At 37.5% G+C, this 18,876-nt stretch overlaps 2 protein-coding genes across 3 annotated transcripts in view; one reads left to right on the forward strand and one right to left on the reverse strand.

Moving 5' to 3' along the window:
* The window catches only part of NSL1 (NSL1 component of MIS12 kinetochore complex), a 40,482-nt gene extending 23,102 nt beyond the window's left edge, over nt 1-17,380 (reverse strand). The window contains exons 1-4 of one of the 2 annotated variants that reach the window (XM_017525282.2): nt 17,105-17,380; nt 13,835-13,913; nt 10,965-11,095; nt 9,039-9,093 (exon numbers count right to left, since the gene is read on the reverse strand). In XM_017525282.2, coding sequence (XP_017380771.1) covers nt 9,039-9,093; nt 10,965-11,095; nt 13,835-13,913; nt 17,105-17,338 — 499 coding nt within the window. In that variant the 5' untranslated portion in view covers nt 17,339-17,380. The remainder of the gene's footprint in view (nt 1-9,038; nt 9,094-10,964; nt 11,096-13,834; nt 13,914-17,104) is intronic. The other variant, XM_017525280.2, reaches the window with a different exon arrangement.
* A 43-nt stretch (nt 17,381-17,423) lies between these two features.
* The window catches only part of LOC108301924 (putative deoxyribonuclease TATDN3), a gene marked incomplete at its 5' end in the record, with an annotated part of 5,186 nt that continues 3,733 nt past the window's right edge, over nt 17,424-18,876 (forward strand). The window contains one exon of the mRNA XM_037737446.1: nt 17,424-17,534. Coding sequence (XP_037593374.1) covers nt 17,424-17,534 — 111 coding nt within the window. The remainder of the gene's footprint in view (nt 17,535-18,876) is intronic.

Here is an 18,876-nt window from a genome sequence, read left to right on the forward strand (position 1 = left end):
GCCATTCCTGACTATATCTCATAGGGGCCCTCGGGAAAGCAGTCAATGAGTTCAGGGTGGGGTCATAGGGTAAAGTAAGTTCCCAGGTGAATTTTGTGATATAATCTTGAGTAGGGATGAGCTTGAACAGAACCCATGGGGTAAGTGGAAAGCATACTACAGACATGAGCAGAGGAGCTGGTGTCGTGCCTTATGGGCAGATGGAGAGGGGCATGGTTATGGCCTTGGGCAGGTCTGAGTTCTGCGAGCAGACTACCTGGATCTAATTCCAGTGAGCCAAGCACTGAGGGAGCAGGACCAGCCACGCCAACTGTGAAAGGGCTGGGCGAGGTTCACTGTTTCCCACTACTCTTCACTCCCTTTGGGAACTCTCCTATGCAGCAGATGCAGTTAACTACCCTCTGGAACATTACTACCCCAGGAGCCTGAGGTCTTAAAGAAGCTCTAAATCTTGAAACAAAAGCTTGACATGCAGCTAAATAGAAACTCCTGAAAGCATAAATCTCACAGGGCCTAAACAATAATGAAAAAAAATGTACCTAGGTAACAACTAACATGGTAAATAGAACAGTACCTAACATTTAAATATTAACATTGAATGTAAATGGCCTAAATGTTCCACTTAAAAGATACAGAATAACAGAATGGATTAAAGAAACGACCAACCAAATATCTGCTGTCTTCAAGACACTCACCTAACATATAAGGACTCACAAAAATTTAAGGTAAAGGGGTGGAAAAAGATATTCCACACAAATGGAAACCAAAAGCAAGTAGGAGTAGTTATTCTTATATCAGACAAAACAGACTTTAAAGCAACAACAGTAAGAAACACAAAGAAGGACATTATACAATGATAAAAGAATTAGCCTAACAATCTTGCAAGAGATACACATATACAGATACAGGAGGCTCAAAATTCTACAAACAGATTGAATCCCAAAAGGTCTTCACCAAGGCACATTATACTCAAACTATCAAAAGGCAAAGAAAGAGAATTCTAAAAACGGGAGAAAGGATTAAAGTCACATAGAAGGGAAGCTTCCTTCAGGCTAATAGTATATCTCTCAGCAGGATCATTATAGGCCAGGAAAGAATGCAACACTATATTTAAAGTGCTGAAAGAAAAAAAAACCTGTCAGCCAAGAATATTATTCCCAGAAAAGCTATCCCTCAAAAATGAAAGAGAAATAAAGTCTTTCTCAGACAAACAAAAAAATGGAAGGAATTCATTACCACTAGTCCAGCCCTCCAAAAAATGCTTAAGGAAGTTCTATGTCTGGAAGCAAAAAGGACAGTATCTACCATCTTGTGAAAACACATAGAAGTATAAAACTCACTACTAAAACAGAAATACAAATGAGAAAGAGAAAAAGCTCAAATGTTACCACTATAGAAAACCACTAAACCACAATGATAAACAATGAGAGAAAGGACCAAAGGATATATAAAACAACCAGAAATCAACTAATAAAATGACAGCAATAAGCCCTCACATATCAATAACAATAGCCTAGAATGTAAGTAGATTATCCATTTAAAACACAAATAATAGCTTTATTGATAAAAAAGCATGGCCCAACTATATACTGCCTACAAGAACCTCACTTCACCTATGAAAACACGTAGACTCAAGTGATGGAATGGAAAAAGATATTCCACGCAAATGGAAACCAAAAGTGAGCAGGAGTAGCTATACTTATATCAGATCAAAGAGATTTTAAGTCAAGAACAGTAAAAAAGAACAAAGGAGGTCATTATATAATGATAAAGGGACCAATTCAGAAAGAGGATATTATAATTCTAAGTACATATATGTACCCAACACTAGAACATCCAAATTAAAGCAAATATTATCAATCTAAAAGGCAGAGAGAGGCACCAACACAATAGTAATTGAGGACTTCAACAGCCCACTCTCAGCATAAAAGATTATCTAAAAAGAAATGCAACAAAGAAACACTGAATTTAAATTGCACTTTAGGCCAAATGGACCTATCAGACATGGACACAACGTTTCACACAACTGCTACAAAATGTACATTCTTTTCATCAGCACATGAAACATTCTGACATACAGAGATAGGCTGTATGTTAGACCACAAAATGAGTTTCAACACATTTTAAAAATTCAAATTTGGGCTGGGCATGGTGGCTCACACCTGTAATCCCAGCACGTTGGGAGCCAAGGTGGGCAGATCACTTGAGGCCAGAAGTTCAAGACCAGCCTGGCCAACAGGGTAAAAACCCATCTGTACTTAAAATACAAAAGTTAGCTGGGTGTAGTGGTGTACACCTGTAATCCCAGCTACTACTTGGGAGGCTGAGGCATGAGAACTGCTTGAACCCAGCAGGAGAAGGTTGCAGTGAACCCAGATTGTGCATGTCACTGCACTCCAGCCTGGGTGACAGAGCAAGACTAAGCCTAAAAAAAAAAAAAAAAAAAAAATCAAAATCATATCAAGTATCTTCTCAGGCCACAATTGAAAAAAATTACAAATCAATAACAAAAGGAACTATGGAAATTATACAAGCACATGGAAATCAAACAACATGCTCCTGGAACAACAATTGTGTCAATAAAGAAACTAAGAAGAAAATCAAAATATTTCTTAGGCGAGGCACAGTGGCTCATGTCTATAGTCCTAGCACTTTGGGAGGCTAAGGTAGGCATATCACTTGAGCTCAGTAGTTTGAGCTCAACATGGCAAAACCCCATCTCTACAAAATATAAAAAAATTAGCCGGGCATGGTGGCATGCACCTATAGTACCAGCTACTTGGGAGGCTGAGGTAGGAGGATGGCTTGAGCCCAGGAACAGAGATTGCGGTAAGTCAAGGTCCTGCCACTGCACTCTAGCCTGGGCAATAGAGCCAGACCATGTCTAAAAAAAAAATTAAAAATAAATATTTCTAGAAACAAATGAAAATGAAAACACAACATACCAAAGCCTATGGGATATAGCAAAAGCAGTGCTAAGAGGTAAGTTTATGGCAATACATCTCTACTTCAAAAATGTAGAAAGATTTCAAACAACCTAATGATGTATCTCAAGGAACTAGAAAAGCAAGAACAAAACTCAAAATTAGTAGAAGGAAATAAATAATAAATACCAGAGCAGAATTAAACAAAACAGAGACTAAACTGCAACACAAAGGATAAAAACAAAAAAGCTGGTTTTTAGAAAAGACAAATGAAATTGATAAATGGCTAGCTAGACTAAACAAGATTGGAAACAAAAAATGGAGGCATTATAAATGATACCACAGAAATACAAAAGATCATCAGAGACTATTAAAATAGAACAACTATATGCTAACAAACTGAAAAACCTAAATGAAATGAGTAAATTCCTAGACACATACAACCTACAATGATTGAACCAGGGGGGAAAAAAAAACCCAGAAAATCTGAATAGACCAATAACACATTACAAGATTGAATCAGTAATAAAAAGGCTCCCAAAAGAGAAAAGTCCAAGACCAGATGGCTTTCCTGCTAAATTCTACCAAACTTATAAGGAAGAACTAACATCACTTCTTTTCAAACTATTCCAAAAACTTCAAGAGGGAAGAATTGTTCCTAACTCCTTATGAGGACAGCATTACCGCTAATACTAAAACCAGACTAGAACACTACAAAAAAGAAAACTACAGGCCAATATCCCTGATAAAGAGACATAAACATCCTCAACAAAATACTAACAAACCAAATTCAACAACACATTAAAAGTCCCACTTGGTCATGATACACCATGATCAAGTGGGATTTATCTCAGAGATGTGAGAATGGCTCAACATGTGCAAACCAGTAAGTGTGACAGATCACATCAACAGAATGAAGGACAAATACCATGTTATCATCTCAGTAGATGCAGAAAAAACATTTGATAAAATTCAACACTCTGTCATGATAAAAACTCTCAACAAACTAGGCATAGAAAGAAAGTACCTCAACATAATAAAGCCCATATATGAGAAACCTGCAGCTAACACAATGAATGGGGAAAAGCTAAAAGTCTTTCAAGAACTGGAACAAGACAAGGATACCCACTTTCACCACTTCTATTCAACATAGTACTGGATGTCCTGGCCACAGCAACGAGACAAAAGAGAGAAACAGAATGCTTCCAAATTGTAAAAGAGGAAGACAAACTGTCCATGTTTGCAGATGACATGTTCTTACCTATAGAAAACCTAAAGACTCCATCAAAAACAAAACAAAATACCTTAGATCTACCTGATAGACAAATTCAGTAAAGCTGTAGCATTTCTATACATCAGTAATGAACCAGCTAAAAAAGAAATCAAGAAGCCAATCCCATTTATAATAGCTACAAAAAATAATAATAAAATACCTGGAAATATATTTAACTAAGAAGCAAAAGACCTCTATAAGGAAAACTATAGTACACTAATAAAAGTAATTGAAGAGGATATGACAAGGTTTGGCTGTGTCCCCACCCATATTTAATCTTGAATTGTAGCTCCCGTAATTCCCATGTGTTACAGGAGGGACCTGGTGGGAGATAACTGAATCATGGGAGTGGTTCTCCCATACTGCTCTTGTGACAGTGAATAAAATCTCATGAGCTCTGATGGTTTTATAAGGGGAAACCCCTTTCGCTTGGCTCTCTGATTCTCTCCTGCCACCACCACCTTAAGAAGTGCCTTTTGCCTTCCGCCATGACTGTGAGGCCTTCTCAGCCACGTGGAACTGAGTCCATTAAACCTCTTTTACTTTATAAATTACCCAGTCTCAGATATGTCTTTATGAGCAGCATGAAAACAAACTAATACAGGATACAAATAGAAAGACATCCCTTGAGCACAAATCAGAAGAATTAATATTATAAAATAACCACCCTACCCAAAGCACTCTATGGATACAATGTAATTCCTACCAAAATACCAATGACATTCCTCACAGAAAGAGAAAGCAATCCTAGGTGAGGCACAGTGGCTCACACCTGTAACCCTAGCACTTTGAGAGGCTGAGGTGGGTGGATCATTTGAGGTCAGGAGTTTGAGACCAGCCCGGCCTACCTGGTGAAACTCTTGTCTCTACCAAAAAAAAAAAAAAAAAAAAAAAAAAAGCTGGCTGTGGTAGTGTGCACCTATAATCCCAGCTACTTTGGAGGCTGAGGCACGAGAATCACTTGAACCCAGGAAGCTGAGGTTGCAGTGAGCTGGGATTGCACCACTGCACGTTAGCCTGGGTGACAGAGAACTTGTCTTAAAAAAAAAAGAAAGAAAGAAAGAAAAAGAAAAAGCAATCCTAAAATTAGTACAGAACTACCACAAAAGAGCCCATAGGCAAAGCAATACTGAACCAAAATAATAAAGCTGAAGGCATAATACTACTTGACTTCAAAATATACTACAAAACCACAGTGACCAAAATAATGTGATATTGATATTTAAAAAAGCATGGACCAATGGAACAGAATAGAGTCATGGAAATCTAGGTATTTATAGTCAACTGAGTTTCAACAAATGTGCAAAGAACATACATTGAGGAAAGGATACCCTCTTCAATAAATGGTGCTGTGAAAATTGGATATCCATATGCATAAGAATGAAACTAGACTTCTATCTTTCATCATAGAAAAATCAGTTTAAGATGGATTAACAACTTAAACATGAACCCAAAACTATGAAAATACTATAGGGAAACACAGGAAAAACACTCTAGGGCATCTAGGAAAAGATTTTATGGCTAGTATCTGAAAACCACAGGGAACAAAAACACACAAATGGAATTACATTAAGCTAAAAAGCTTCTGCACAACAAAGGAAACAATCAACAGAGTAATGAAACAACCTGCTGAATGGGAGACAATATATGCAAAGTATTCATCCGATGAGGGACTAATAGCCAATATATACAAGAAACTCAAATAACTCAACAGCAAAGAAAAAAAATCCTGTTAAAAAGAAGCTAAAGGATCTGAATAGACATTTCTCAAAAGAAGACATGAAAATGGACAAAAGACCCATGAAAAGATGCTCAACATAACTAAATATCAGGGAAATGCAAATCAAAACCACAATGAGTTATCGACTTACCCCAGTTAAGATAGGACTACTATTAAAAGACAAAAAATAACAAATGCTGGTGAGAAAGTGAAGAAAAGAGAACTTTTAGACACTATCAGTTAGAATGTAAATTAGTATAGCTACCATGGAAAACAATATGGAGGGTCCTCAAAAAACTAAAAATAGAATTACCGTATGCTCCAGCAATTCCACCACTGGGTATTTATCCAAAAGAAACAAAATCAGTACATCTAGGCAATATTTGCATCCCTATTTTTATTACGGCACTATTCACAATAGCCTAGATACGTAACCAACCTAAGGGTCCATCAACAGATGAATGAAGTTACAGATATGATCAATATGATACAATTTATATAAAAACTTAAATGCCATACACTGTTTATGGATACATATCTATAAAATAAGTATAAAAACATGAATAGCAAGGATTCACATAGCTTGAGGATCCTGGTTATATTTCTGAGGTAAGAGGGCATGGAATGGGATAGTAGAAGACACAAAGTTTCGACTATATCTGAACATTTTAGTTCCTAAAAAGGTCTGAAACAAGTGTGACAAAATGTGATTAGCACTTAAATATGGGTGGTGGGAACAGAGATGTTCATTATGTTGTATTCTTTATTTTCTATATGTTTGAAATAGTTCAAAGAATAAAATAAATCACTCTGTCCTATTTATGTAGAATGAAATGGAAGAGAGCATGAGTGAAACAAGAAGACCTTCTAAGAGAGCATTTGTAGAAATCCTGGCTAGAGTAATGGTAACCTAGAATAGAGATAACAATAGCAAGATGAAGAGAAGTCGGTGAATGTGAGATGATACTAAGAACAATTTATGAGATGTATTGATGGACCGGGTATGAGGAGTTTGACGGAAAAAAGAATCAAGGTTAACTTCAGATAAAGCAACGTGTAGGTATAGATGTCACTTACTCAAATGGGGAAAATTGGACAAGGAACCAGTTACAGGGCATGAAAGAATCCTGTTTTATGTTCACATTTTATTTCTCTCACTCAGACATATGCTCTTTATGGGGATAATCTGTTTGTTTTATCTTTGTATCCTCCAAAGTTCAGAATGTAACTAAGTTGAATCAATGTTATACACACTGCCTAAATAGTTTTGAAAACCAGACAACCCTCTTTAAAAGTATCAGTTTTCAAAGAAATTTTATATCACTTAGTATTACAATAAAAGAAAAAAAATGTCAAGAAGTTCCCACAAAAGTTTTCCCATGCAGCTGATTCAGATTTTTAAGGCCCATAGAAATTTAGGCTTTCCTTTTTCTTCCTGAATCATTTTAATCAGTTTCATATGATTCTACCAGTTCAATAGATTATAAGGTATGCAATATTATCAGGTATATTACTATAAATGGGATGCAATTTATAATAGGGTTATTACACAATATATCCTTATAAACTACTAGTTATGTATTGTTTTAGTAATATAGTTTATACAGCCCCTTATCTGGCTTAGTTATACTACAACCTTGATAAGTAGGCAGGACATTCTGTAATGTTCAGTGCAGAGCTGGAATTCACATACCTAAAGCATCAGGCAGCAATTCTAGAATTTGTCATTTTAATAATAATGAAACCGATGCTTGAAGAAGTGACTTGGCCAAAGATATAAAGTTAATAACCATAAGCTAATTTTGTTGTCCATAAGGAACTGATGCTATCCTAAGCTTGTTACCATTATGAAAATACACAATGAAAAAACTCAAAATTTATCCAAAAGATAGATTCTGATTCTTTTGCTTACTTTTGAAGTCAGAATCATATGACACAGAAGATCTCTTCCACTAATACTACATAATCAGAACAGTGAAAGTAAAATCATGTTTCAAAGGATCATTTAACTAAGTGTGTTTTCCCTAGGATAAAAGGTAACCACGTTTCTTTAGAGGGAAACTGACTGTAACTAAAAAGTAATATTTGAGTATATCACAATACCACAAGTTTCAATTACTGTTTTCATGTTTTTCAAAACCAAAACAAGTATATGTCAACCTCTGCATATTGGCAACTACCCCTTTTTAGTGAACCATGAAAACTGATGAGTGTTAGGTCCTAGGTCAATTTTTAATGTCAAACACAGTAAGTGATGTGATTTTAATCAACTTCAGAGTAGCTTTGTGCTTATACATCCCCCTCTTAGTTTACCCCATTAGCTTAGACTATTTGGGAAATGTGGGGGAGCATATTAAAAAGTAGTTCGGAATTCAACAAAGTACTCAAAGCTTTATGTATAAATGTCCCATACAAATAAATCAGAGATTTAATTGTTTTATCCTAACAGTTCAGAAATGGCATTTTTGAGTGTCAAAGGCAAATTCCAAAGGACTTAGGAAAACTGTTATAATTTTTTAAATATGAGAATACAGTCGTTTGAAAATATACATAATTCACATTTTTAGCAATGCTAGTTCTGCTGCTGAATTTACATAAATTTGTTTGTGTCAAGTTCATTTCTCTGTTGTATGGGATACATCTAAACAGAAACAAAACTGAGTTCGAAGGCATAGTGAGTATACTTTTCTTAAATTCAATATTATATTTTATTTGATTTTAGAAACAATGAGAAACCAATGATGGTTACTACACAGGGTGTGACACTGTAAGAGAATGCTTTAACAGTATAGCTTTGGCTGTAATGCAAAGAATGGGTAGTCCAACAACAGAGATAGGAGGGTATTAGAAGTTAGAGATGGGTATGTGTTACAATAGTCTGGGTCAGGAAAGAACTTTATAACAGCTCAGATTCCTGGGTCCTACCCCTGGAATTCTGAGTCAATGGGTATAAAGCTAGTCCTCATAATTCTAGGTGAAGAGCTAAACATGAATGACTGGTAGGAAGTTAAACCATCAAAGAGAGAATATCCTTGATGCTGACCCTTTTAGAAGAGTATCTGAAACCCATTAAAATTATAAGCAGATGCTTCATTTTTACCACAAATGGATAATGACTCACCTGGATCAGGGTCATATTTTAGGTCCAGTGGATGTACAACAGGGTGGTACTGCTTCTAAACATAACATAAATTAAAACACATTTAATCACTTAATGCTTCGTATAAACATCTCTTTCAGCTTATGTGGCAGATATACTATAGAGTCAATAGTGCCATTCTTTTGAGGAAAAAAAATTAAATCCTACAGTCTGTAGGGAAGAGGAGGAGAGAAGGTAAAACCAGTCAAACTACGTCTGAATTATGTCTTTTACAGTACTGCCACCTACTGTATACAATAAGAAGTGGCACTATAATAAAAGTATAATCAGGAAAAGCAATCAAGGAAATTAAAAGCACAGAGACTGAATTTTATGTTTAAAGTGCAGGGTAGTCTCCAATTATGAATGGACTGTGTTTCAAAAGTTCATTCAGGACAAGTGTTTGGAACTCAAAATGCCTATTTCCATGAAAATTTGGCTCTAAAAGTGGCGAGGCTACATTACCACCACACTAAGCCTATACATCCTGTGACACACTGAAATTATAGTAGCAGAATTGCTGGCACATAATCTACAATTTAGGAAAAAGAGGAAAATATTCTTCCTTATTCTTGCCCAAAGCCAGCAGAAGCCAAAAAGGTTAAAAGCAAGCAGGCAAGAAGAAAAAAAGTCTGGTCTTCAGCCAGCTATAGTGGCTCACATCTGTAATCACAGCACTTTGGGATGCCCAAGGCAGGAGAATGGCTTGAGCCCAGGAGTCTGAGACCAGTATGGGCAACAAGGAAGGAAGAAGGGAGGAAAGGCACAGGGCAGGGCAGCACAGGAAAAAACTTTTAAAAGGTCTTTGGTATCCTCACCTCATCCACTTTACATCACTTTTTAAACCACCACAGCAGTACCTCACCTAGGTCTGCCATCTTTCTTTTATGCAATACTGATTACTAGTTTTAGGGCTTTGGGGGTAGTGAGGCAGTAAAAAGGGAGACACTGAAAAATACACTTTGAATGTTTTTCCTGAAAAAAACTTTCAAGTGGGAGGGGTGGGGGAAGTGATGGAATGGAGTACTTGAGAACTGCTATAAAAAAATTTAAAATTCTGCTCATGAATATTGTTTTTCATAGAATGAGAACTAAAATGTTAGATAAAGTATTAAGCCTGGACTTTAATGCCCTGAAACAACCCTCAAACCGAGGCAACTAGAAGATTTATATGCGAACATATGTACTAACTATTTCAAAAACTAAAGGCAACAGTATTGCATAATCTAAAAACAACATGGACCTCACTGGAGGGGCAATGCTATTCCCAGCAAACCTCCCCACCCCACCAAGGGAAGATCTGGGTCCAATTTTCTTGTGTATTTCCTATTTTTTTAAAATTCCAGTCCTAATAAATCTGAAAAGATGAGGGTGTGATATGGTTGGTCATTGATATCTACAGTAATTGTAAGAAGGAAGTCTATGGCTCTGCTTGTCTAAAAAGCTCATGCTGAAGAAGCTGACTTCCTGGTCTTGTGACACAGATGGTCATGATTTTTGCAGCAAAACAAATTACACTCAATTCATAAAATAAACTTCAGTGTTATAAACAGGTACTCAAACTCTCTTCATCATCAATTTAACTAAAGGGGCTTCCGAAATATACAAACATACAAATATATGCCAAAAACAAATGACAAACAGAAAGAAAAGTGTTAAAAGCTTCCTTTTCCATTGGTCTCAGAATCATAAAGTCATTGTCAGTTTTCCATCATCAATTTCAATTTTAACCACTCACTATACCTTTCATTTTCTTCATTTTTGAACCAGTGTGTTCAAAACATAATATGACTTAGAAGAAGAAAGTCTTGTAAGACAACAAAATGTCATTTATCTCCAAGTAGAGCCTTATATTTTAATGTTTTTACTGTGTTAAAATATACAACTTTTAAAGGCAAATCTTCTTACCAGAAGTTCTTGTTTTGCTTTTATGGTTTTGATGACACATTCCAGGATCTTTCTGGGATACTGCTTACGTTTTGTGGCTATATCTACTATGATTTCATCAAATTGATCTTCCAGTACTTTGATGTCAGAATCTATTTGAGGAAAAAAAAAAAGTATATCTAAAAAGTTCCCCAAAACTCATTGTTTACATTCTGTATGCACTAAATTTAGAAAACACAAAATAATGAAGGAAAACAAATATTGCAAGTTAATGGATGCCCCCACTTTGGTGACTGATTTATTTACGCATTGAACAATCAATTATTGAGCGTCTAGAAGAGGCTGGGCCTCAATAAGAGAAATACAAAGATGAGCACAAAGTGATTTCTACTCTAAGAGTTCACAGTTTGCTGAAAGAAACAGATAACTGCAAGGCAACCTGATAAATGTAATAGAGGTATGAACGAAATGCCATCAGGACACAGAACAATGGAAAACTGACTGACTGGGAAATGTAAGACTTGAGCTTGAAGTAAAAGTGTAAGTCCAATGGATAAAAACTAGTATGGGAAAAACGTATGGAGAAGAGCATTTTAGGCAGAAGAAACAGTATCTGCAAGATCCTAGTCTTTGGGAACCTGAGGAAAGTTTTAAATTGCTACAGATTAAAGAAAAAATGGATGATAAAATATATAAGAACCAGACTGTAAAGGGTATTTAATATCAGGGATGCTAAGAAGTTTTGGCTTATTATGTACTGAACCAAAGCTATGACAGCAGCTGTGAGTGGAGTAACAAGATCTGAAATAGGACTCAACTGGATTGATGGTAGGAAAAACTGAAAGATATTGTGAGTTTAGAGTTTCTTTCATTTAGCTAACTGCATTTTATAATATGCTTTTTCATGTTTTAAAATAGTGATTCTCAAACTTTAGTAGAATATCACCTGGGGAGTATGTTAGGGGTACAGAATTTTGATACAGTATGTCTGAGATGGGGCCCAGAAATGAAGTACCCTAGATGAAATGAATGTAGGTGATGCATCTAACTTCATTTTGAAAATCATTTTAAAGAGTGAAAATACTAAGTAGTTACAAATACTAAAGAGCTAAGTCCTCAGCTTAAATGGTCTACCTCATATTGCTCTGTTGTGTCAAAATCTATGTTAGAAATTGACCTATTTATTTTAATGATCATAAGATTTATTAGGAAGAAATCTGATGTCTGAAACATAATTTTTTGAAATATTTTGAGAAATTGCTAATATGTTTCAGCACATACATATCAGATAAAGATTAATCAAGCATATCAGGTATACTCTTTCTTTCAAGTAACAAATATTAATTGATTCCCACTAAATTTGTTCTTTTTAGGGTACCCTTTTTTTCCCTTTTTCTCTTTCCTTCCTCCTTTCTCTTTCTTTCCCTCTCTCTCCTTCCCACTCTGCCCCCCTCCCTTCCTTTCCATCTTTCCTTTCCTTTCTTCCCTCCTTCTTTCCTAGCTAGCTAGATAGATTTTCAATAGCTTTTGGGGTGTAAGTGGTTTTTGGTTACATGGATGAATAGTATAGTAGTGAAGTCTGAGACTTTAGTGCACTCATCACCCAAGAAGTATACATTGTGAGGGTACCATTCTTTTGAGGGCAAGAAATAACAGTTATTTCTTACTCTGGATAATTATTTAAATAAGCAGCCCTCCCTAAATTTTCATTTATTCATTACAAAAGTTAAATCATTAGCCTGAAGAAAATAATGTACTATTCACAATCAGTTAAAAAAAAAAAAGTATTCCAGCTACATCTTTTTCGTAGAGAGGAAAATGCTTTCTTAGCACCACCAAATGATAAAGCGACAACTAAAATGTATAATGAAATTTGAACAGGAGCCGGCCGCAGGCCTGTAGTCTCAACGCTTTGGGAGGCCAAGGAGCCTGGCCAACATGGTAAGATCCCGTCTCTATTAAAAACACAAAAATTAGCTGGGCATGGTGGCAAGCACCTGTAATCCCAGCTACTTGGGAGGCTGAGGCATGAGAATTGCTTGAACCTGGCAGGTGGAGGTTGCAGTGAGCTGAGATCATATCACTGCATTCCAGCCTGGAAAAGAGTGAGACTCTGTCTAAAAAAAAAACGAAAAAAAAGTGAACAGGAAAGAATGATTCATTAATTTAACATATTTCATAGGTGCCTACTATGAGCCAAGAGTTGAGAACAAGGTTGGGCTCAATGGCTCATATCTGTAATTCCAGCACTTTGGGAGGCGGAGGCAGGTGGATCATTTGAGGGTAGGAGTTTAAGACCAGCCTGGGCAACATGATGAAACCCCATCCTCTACCAAAAATACAAAAAATTAGCTGGGCATGATGGCACATGCCTGTAATCCCAGCAACTCGGGAGGCTGAGGCAAGAGAATAGCTTTAACCTGGGAGGCAGAGGTTGCAGTGAGCTGATATTGTGTCATTGCATTCCAGCCTGGGTGACAGGGCAAGACTGTCTCAAAAATAAAAAAGAAAATTTGTCTTTTTAAGGAGCCTTCTACAGAGATGTAAGCTCATCCTTCACATGGTACGCATATAGTTTAACTTTACACTTCTAAGGGTACTTCACTATTCCCTCTAGAGATCACTTACAAAAATATGACTTGCTTTGTAAATAATTACAGAAATCCCTTAAGCCTCTTTCGTCACCTAGAGATAGCTCTATGGTATTTTACAATAAATTATTGACAAGACTATTGAAGTCATAATCTCAGTTCTTTATTATTCCCCTAGTAAAGAACTTCTTAAAAATAAATGACACTGAAAATGGAGATTAAAAAACAGCATTCAAAACAAAATTAGCTGCAAAAATAACCCAGAAGTTAATAACAGATGGAAAAAGTTAAGTCACATACCCAGAAAACAGTTATCTGAAGCTTCCTGCCATGCTTGCCCGTTAATGCTGACATTCTCTTGCACAGCTGATTCAAAAGTCTGCAATAAATTCACAATAGTCAAGTCACTAAAAATAATTTTACATACTCAATTCAAATGTTTTGGTAAAATAACACTTCCAGATTTGTGACAGAGGATATAAAGAAAGGTAGCAGAATAGCTTATTAGTATATTATTCTCTTCAATGAAGATTCCAGTTCAATTATTGATCCTGCCTACATTTTGGTCTCATAGCCATTATGCTACCCAAGAGAAAATCTGATACAAAATTTTGGAATATTCTTAAAAATGAAAAAAATGTACTCCTAGAATGAAAGAAAAAATAAAATCTAACAAATTTAGGCTCTGTTGAATCTCAGGGGCACAAGTACTCTATATGTTGCTGATGTTAACAAGAGGAAAAATATACATTCTTAAAAATAAAATTAATTTATATTTATAAAGGACTATATTTTTGAGAGATGAACGCTTAAGTATGCAGGGATGAAATGACACGAGATCTAAGATCTGCTTTAAAATGGCAAATGTAGGCCAGGTACAGTGGATCATGCCTATAATCCCATCTCTGGGAGGCCAAGGCAAGAGGATTGCTTGACAGTTCCAGACCAGTCTAGGCAACATAGTGAGACACCCTTCTCTGCCAAAAAATTTAAAAATTACCCAGGCATAGTGGTACACGCCTGTAGTCCCAACTACTTGAAAGGCGGAGGCTAGAGGATCACTTCAGCCCAAAAGTTTGTGGTTACAGTGAGCTATCATTGCCACTGCACTCTAGCCTGGGAGACAGCGAGATGCAAACTTTGCAATTTTGACAACTGTTGAGTTTGGTGGTAGATATATAGTGTCCACTGTACTAATTTTTTGTAAGGTCAAAAATGTTCATAATACATTAAAAGAACTAAAATACAAAAAAAAAAAGAAATAAAAAAGGTAAATTGGACTTCATTTTTTTTTAAATAATAAAGGACTAAAGGAATTCTGCAGTACACGTTCCCTGTTACTCAACGATTTCACGTCTAGCAATGTATGCTAAAGGACTACTCTCATAAAAACATACAGAGAATGTGCTAGAAGCGCTCATTTCAGCACTGTTTGAAATTTTTTAAATTGTGGGAAAAAAACTAAATTCAAAATTGGAAGAGTTAAATAGACAATATTCATACCACGCAGTACCTAAAAAGAATGAAGACAATCTCTACATAACACTGATGAGTAATAGTCAAAGACTTGTTTGGTTTCAAAAAAGGCAGGTCAATAACAATTCATTCATCAGCATGACAATATTAATGTAGACAAACAAACATAAACAGAGAGAAAGAGGTAAAACCATAGAAAGGGGTATAGAAAGTTTACTCTCTCCAAGTACACTCCAAAATAGTATGTCACGTCCTAGAAGGAAAAGGGATAGGGAAGGGAAGCTCAAAGAATTTTACTTTACGCTATTGTTTGAATTTTTTTACGAGCATATATTTTGTACCTTTTGTATAATTAAAAATAACATAAACTAAATGACTGATAATTATGAGTTAAAGTACATATTCTACATTTCAAAGATTTCATAAAGTAAAATCATTTTTTTTTTTTTTTTGAGACAAGAGTTTCGCTTTTGTCACCAAGGCTGGAGTGCAATAGCACCATCTTGGCTCACTGCAACCTCTGCCGCCCAGGTTCAAGTGATTTTCCGGCTTAGTCTCCTGAGTAGCTGGAATTACAGGCATACGCCATCACCCTCGGCTAATTTTTATATTTTTAGTAGGACGGGGTTTCACCATGTTGGCCAGGCTGGTCTTGAACTCCTGATCTCAGGTGATCCACCTGCCTCGGTCTCCCAAAGTGTTGGGATTACAGGCGTGAGACACCACACCCAGCCTATGTATGTCTTAATTATTTTCTAGGATTACTTTCAAGAATTGCTGAGAAAATATATTGTCTTTGTAATATTCATTGCAGACTCCTACCAATACTATTTTTAAAGAAAATCTGCTACTTAATATGCAGTTTTAAACATGGATACAACATAAAGCTTCTGCCTTATTTAAAATAAAACACAAGTGAATTTCTGTGGTAGTCTAAGTCCTGGAAACTTTATCTTATAATTCACTTTATCATCCCATTAAACAGAATATAATAGGTTAAAGCCGAGCCTCTTTTTCTGTAAGACACATAAATGTTTTAAATACCTTAGCACTTCCTAGAATCAGACAAATTCTAAGATCATTATATAACAAGTCTTCTCCCAAAAAACTACTAAAAATGTCCTGAGATGTATCTCCATTCTTGCTTTGCTTGCAAGAAGAAATGACGTAAGACCTACTATATACAAAACTACATACACAACCCAGGAAGTGTTTCTTCATTCTTCCACTTAACCTTTATTTTTACTGTTTGCACTGTGGTCATTCATAACTCACAAATGTGCTGTATTATAAGCTTTTAATTTTTTCCCTCTACATACAAGTAGACTGGTGTCTGTCATAGGAAGCACATAACCTCTTTATTTCTTGTTTTCCCAAAAACTATCACCTTCAGGGCTATGCAAAATATTTAAGAAAGGCTGGGGAAATGCGGTATAAGGACCAACGTGTGATCTTAGTAAAGTTTACAACCAACACAAATTTTTTTAAAACCTATTTTAGACTTCCAAGGAAAATGTTTTCACTCTAAAACAGACAAAAGGAAAGACCAAATGCTGGCTGGGTGAATGACCAATTTTCAGAATTACCCTTTCCAGGAGAATTCCTCAGTCTACAGCTGCATTGTCCAACACGTGAGCCACTAGCCACTTTGTAGTTACTGAGCACTTAAATGTAGCCAGTTCGAAAGATGTGCGGTAAATGCAAGACACCAGATTTGAAAAGCTTAGTACGAACAAAAGAATGCAAAATACCTCATTCATTTGATATTATTATATGCTAAAGTACCTTGGATTTACTAGATTAAACAAAATGTTTTATTTCCATTAACTTCACCTGTTTCTTACTTTTAATTTAAAATTACGTAAAGTTCAGCTTGTTTTGTATTTTCACTGGGCAGCGCTGTTTTAAATAATTAATAATACCCAGCTGACACCATCTATTTCTTTCTTCCCTCGCGTTTCTCGCACTGGTTCTACAGTTGCCTGGGGCACCGTTAATTCTGCCGAGGCCTGGCATGGGATCTTTCTGAATCCTAAGACCCTGGGTGTTGGGTAGGGGGGTGATAAGTAAAGAATTGGCTAACTGGGCCCGTACCCACTGCGCATCTCGCAGCACGGGCTCCCGAATCTCCTCCGGCAGGGCGTCCCCGAGCTTTTGCACGAAGCGGCCGCACAGTTGTAGCATTTCGGTCACAGCCCGCTTCGACGTGCACCGCACCCGAAAGTCCTCTCGGGGAGTGGCAGAAACCAAGGCTTGGCTGTCTGTCCCAGCCACTAGCTCCTTGTCCCACGGGGGGTCAAGGACCACTAACTCAGAAGACCCCGCCATTTTTTGTCGGAACTGTGGGCGGGACTCTGGGAGCGGAAAAGCGGTTTCCCACTGGTGTAACAAGCATGCATCCGCCTAAAAACTTAGGACGCTGCAGCCAAAACGTTCCGGCCTCGGCTCTGTGGGCGCGTCGGGCACGGCGGGCAAAGGGTTGGTGGACTGTCACTGCCACCTCTCCGCCCCGGACTTCGACCGCGTATGTGAGGGCGATGCGGGGCCCGATGGAGCAGGGAGGCCCCCGTCCTTTCCACTCGCGTTATCTTTGCTCTCCTCCCTTGGGACCGAACCCCATCACCCCCACCAGACCCTTGTTTATGGCCATATGACCCGCCCCTCATTTTCCTATTCCCTGTTTAACTTCAGACATACCGATTTTTTTCCCCTGATGAAGTCGCTGTAAGCTATCGTCACAAGGCTTTTGTTTGCTCTTCTGAGTTCCTGGAATCGTTCCCCCCCTCCCCTTGGCTGGCCTGTTTTTCAGTTCGGGCCTCTCACCTCCCTGGCTGAGACGCCACTTTTCCCGGGAAGCGGTCCTCAAAACGCGTTCAAATCCGGGAGAGGTAGGGCGCGGGCCCACGCCTGTAATCCCAGCACTTTGGGAGGCTGAGGTGGGCGCGGCGTATCACCTGAGTGCAGGAGACCGTGACCACCCCTGGGCAACATGATGAAACTTCGTCTCTACAAAAAAATACAAAAATTAGCCGAGGGTGGTGGCGCTTGCCCGTGGTCCCAGCTACTCGGGAGGCTGTGGTGGGAGAATCATTTGAGCCCAGGAGGTGGAGGTTGTAGTGAGCTGAGATCACTGCATTCCAGCCTGGGTAACAGAAAAGAAAGAAAGAAAGAGAGAGAGAGACAGAAAAGAAGAAGAAGAAAAAGAAGAAGGAAGGAGGGAGGAAGTTAGGAAGGAAGGAGGAAAGAAAGGAAGGAAGGAAAAATATACGTGTATATACGCATACACACATGGCCGGGTGTGGTTGCTCACATTTGTAATCCGAGCACTGAGAGGCAAAAGCGGGCAGATTGCTTGACTGCAGGAGTTCGGAGACCAGCCTGGGCAATGTGGTGACACCTCGTCTCAATTAAAATAATAATAAAAATAATACAAACATAAAATTAGTTACAAACTGTTTTACCCATTACATGGGAAACTAGAAACTAATGATAGAAAAGTAAGGGGAATTTTATTTCAGGGGGAAATCCTCCCAGGAGTTGACACTTAAGGCTGAGAAGACAAGGAGCCACCCAAACCAGGGTGTGAGTCTATGCTGGTGAGGAAAACAGATGGGTTGCAGGTCCCCAGACAAGACAGAATTTGGCACATTCCAGCTGCAGAAATGCTGAATGGAGCCTGATGAGCTAGAAAAAGAAAGGCATGAAACAAAACTGGAGAGGTTTGCAGGGGATAGGTGAGGTAGGTCAGTAAGGAATTTGGATTGCATTTGAAGCAAAATGTGGATTCATTAAACGGCTTTTTAAAAAAGAGTGACAAGATCTGCTATCCTTTTTTCTTTTTCTTTTCCTTTTTTTTTTTTTTTTTT

Source organism: Cebus imitator, unplaced genomic scaffold (assembly GCF_001604975.1).
Source record: "Cebus imitator isolate Cc_AM_T3 unplaced genomic scaffold, Cebus_imitator-1.0 Scaffold38, whole genome shotgun sequence".
Lineage (NCBI taxonomy): Eukaryota > Metazoa > Chordata > Mammalia > Primates > Cebidae > Cebus > Cebus imitator.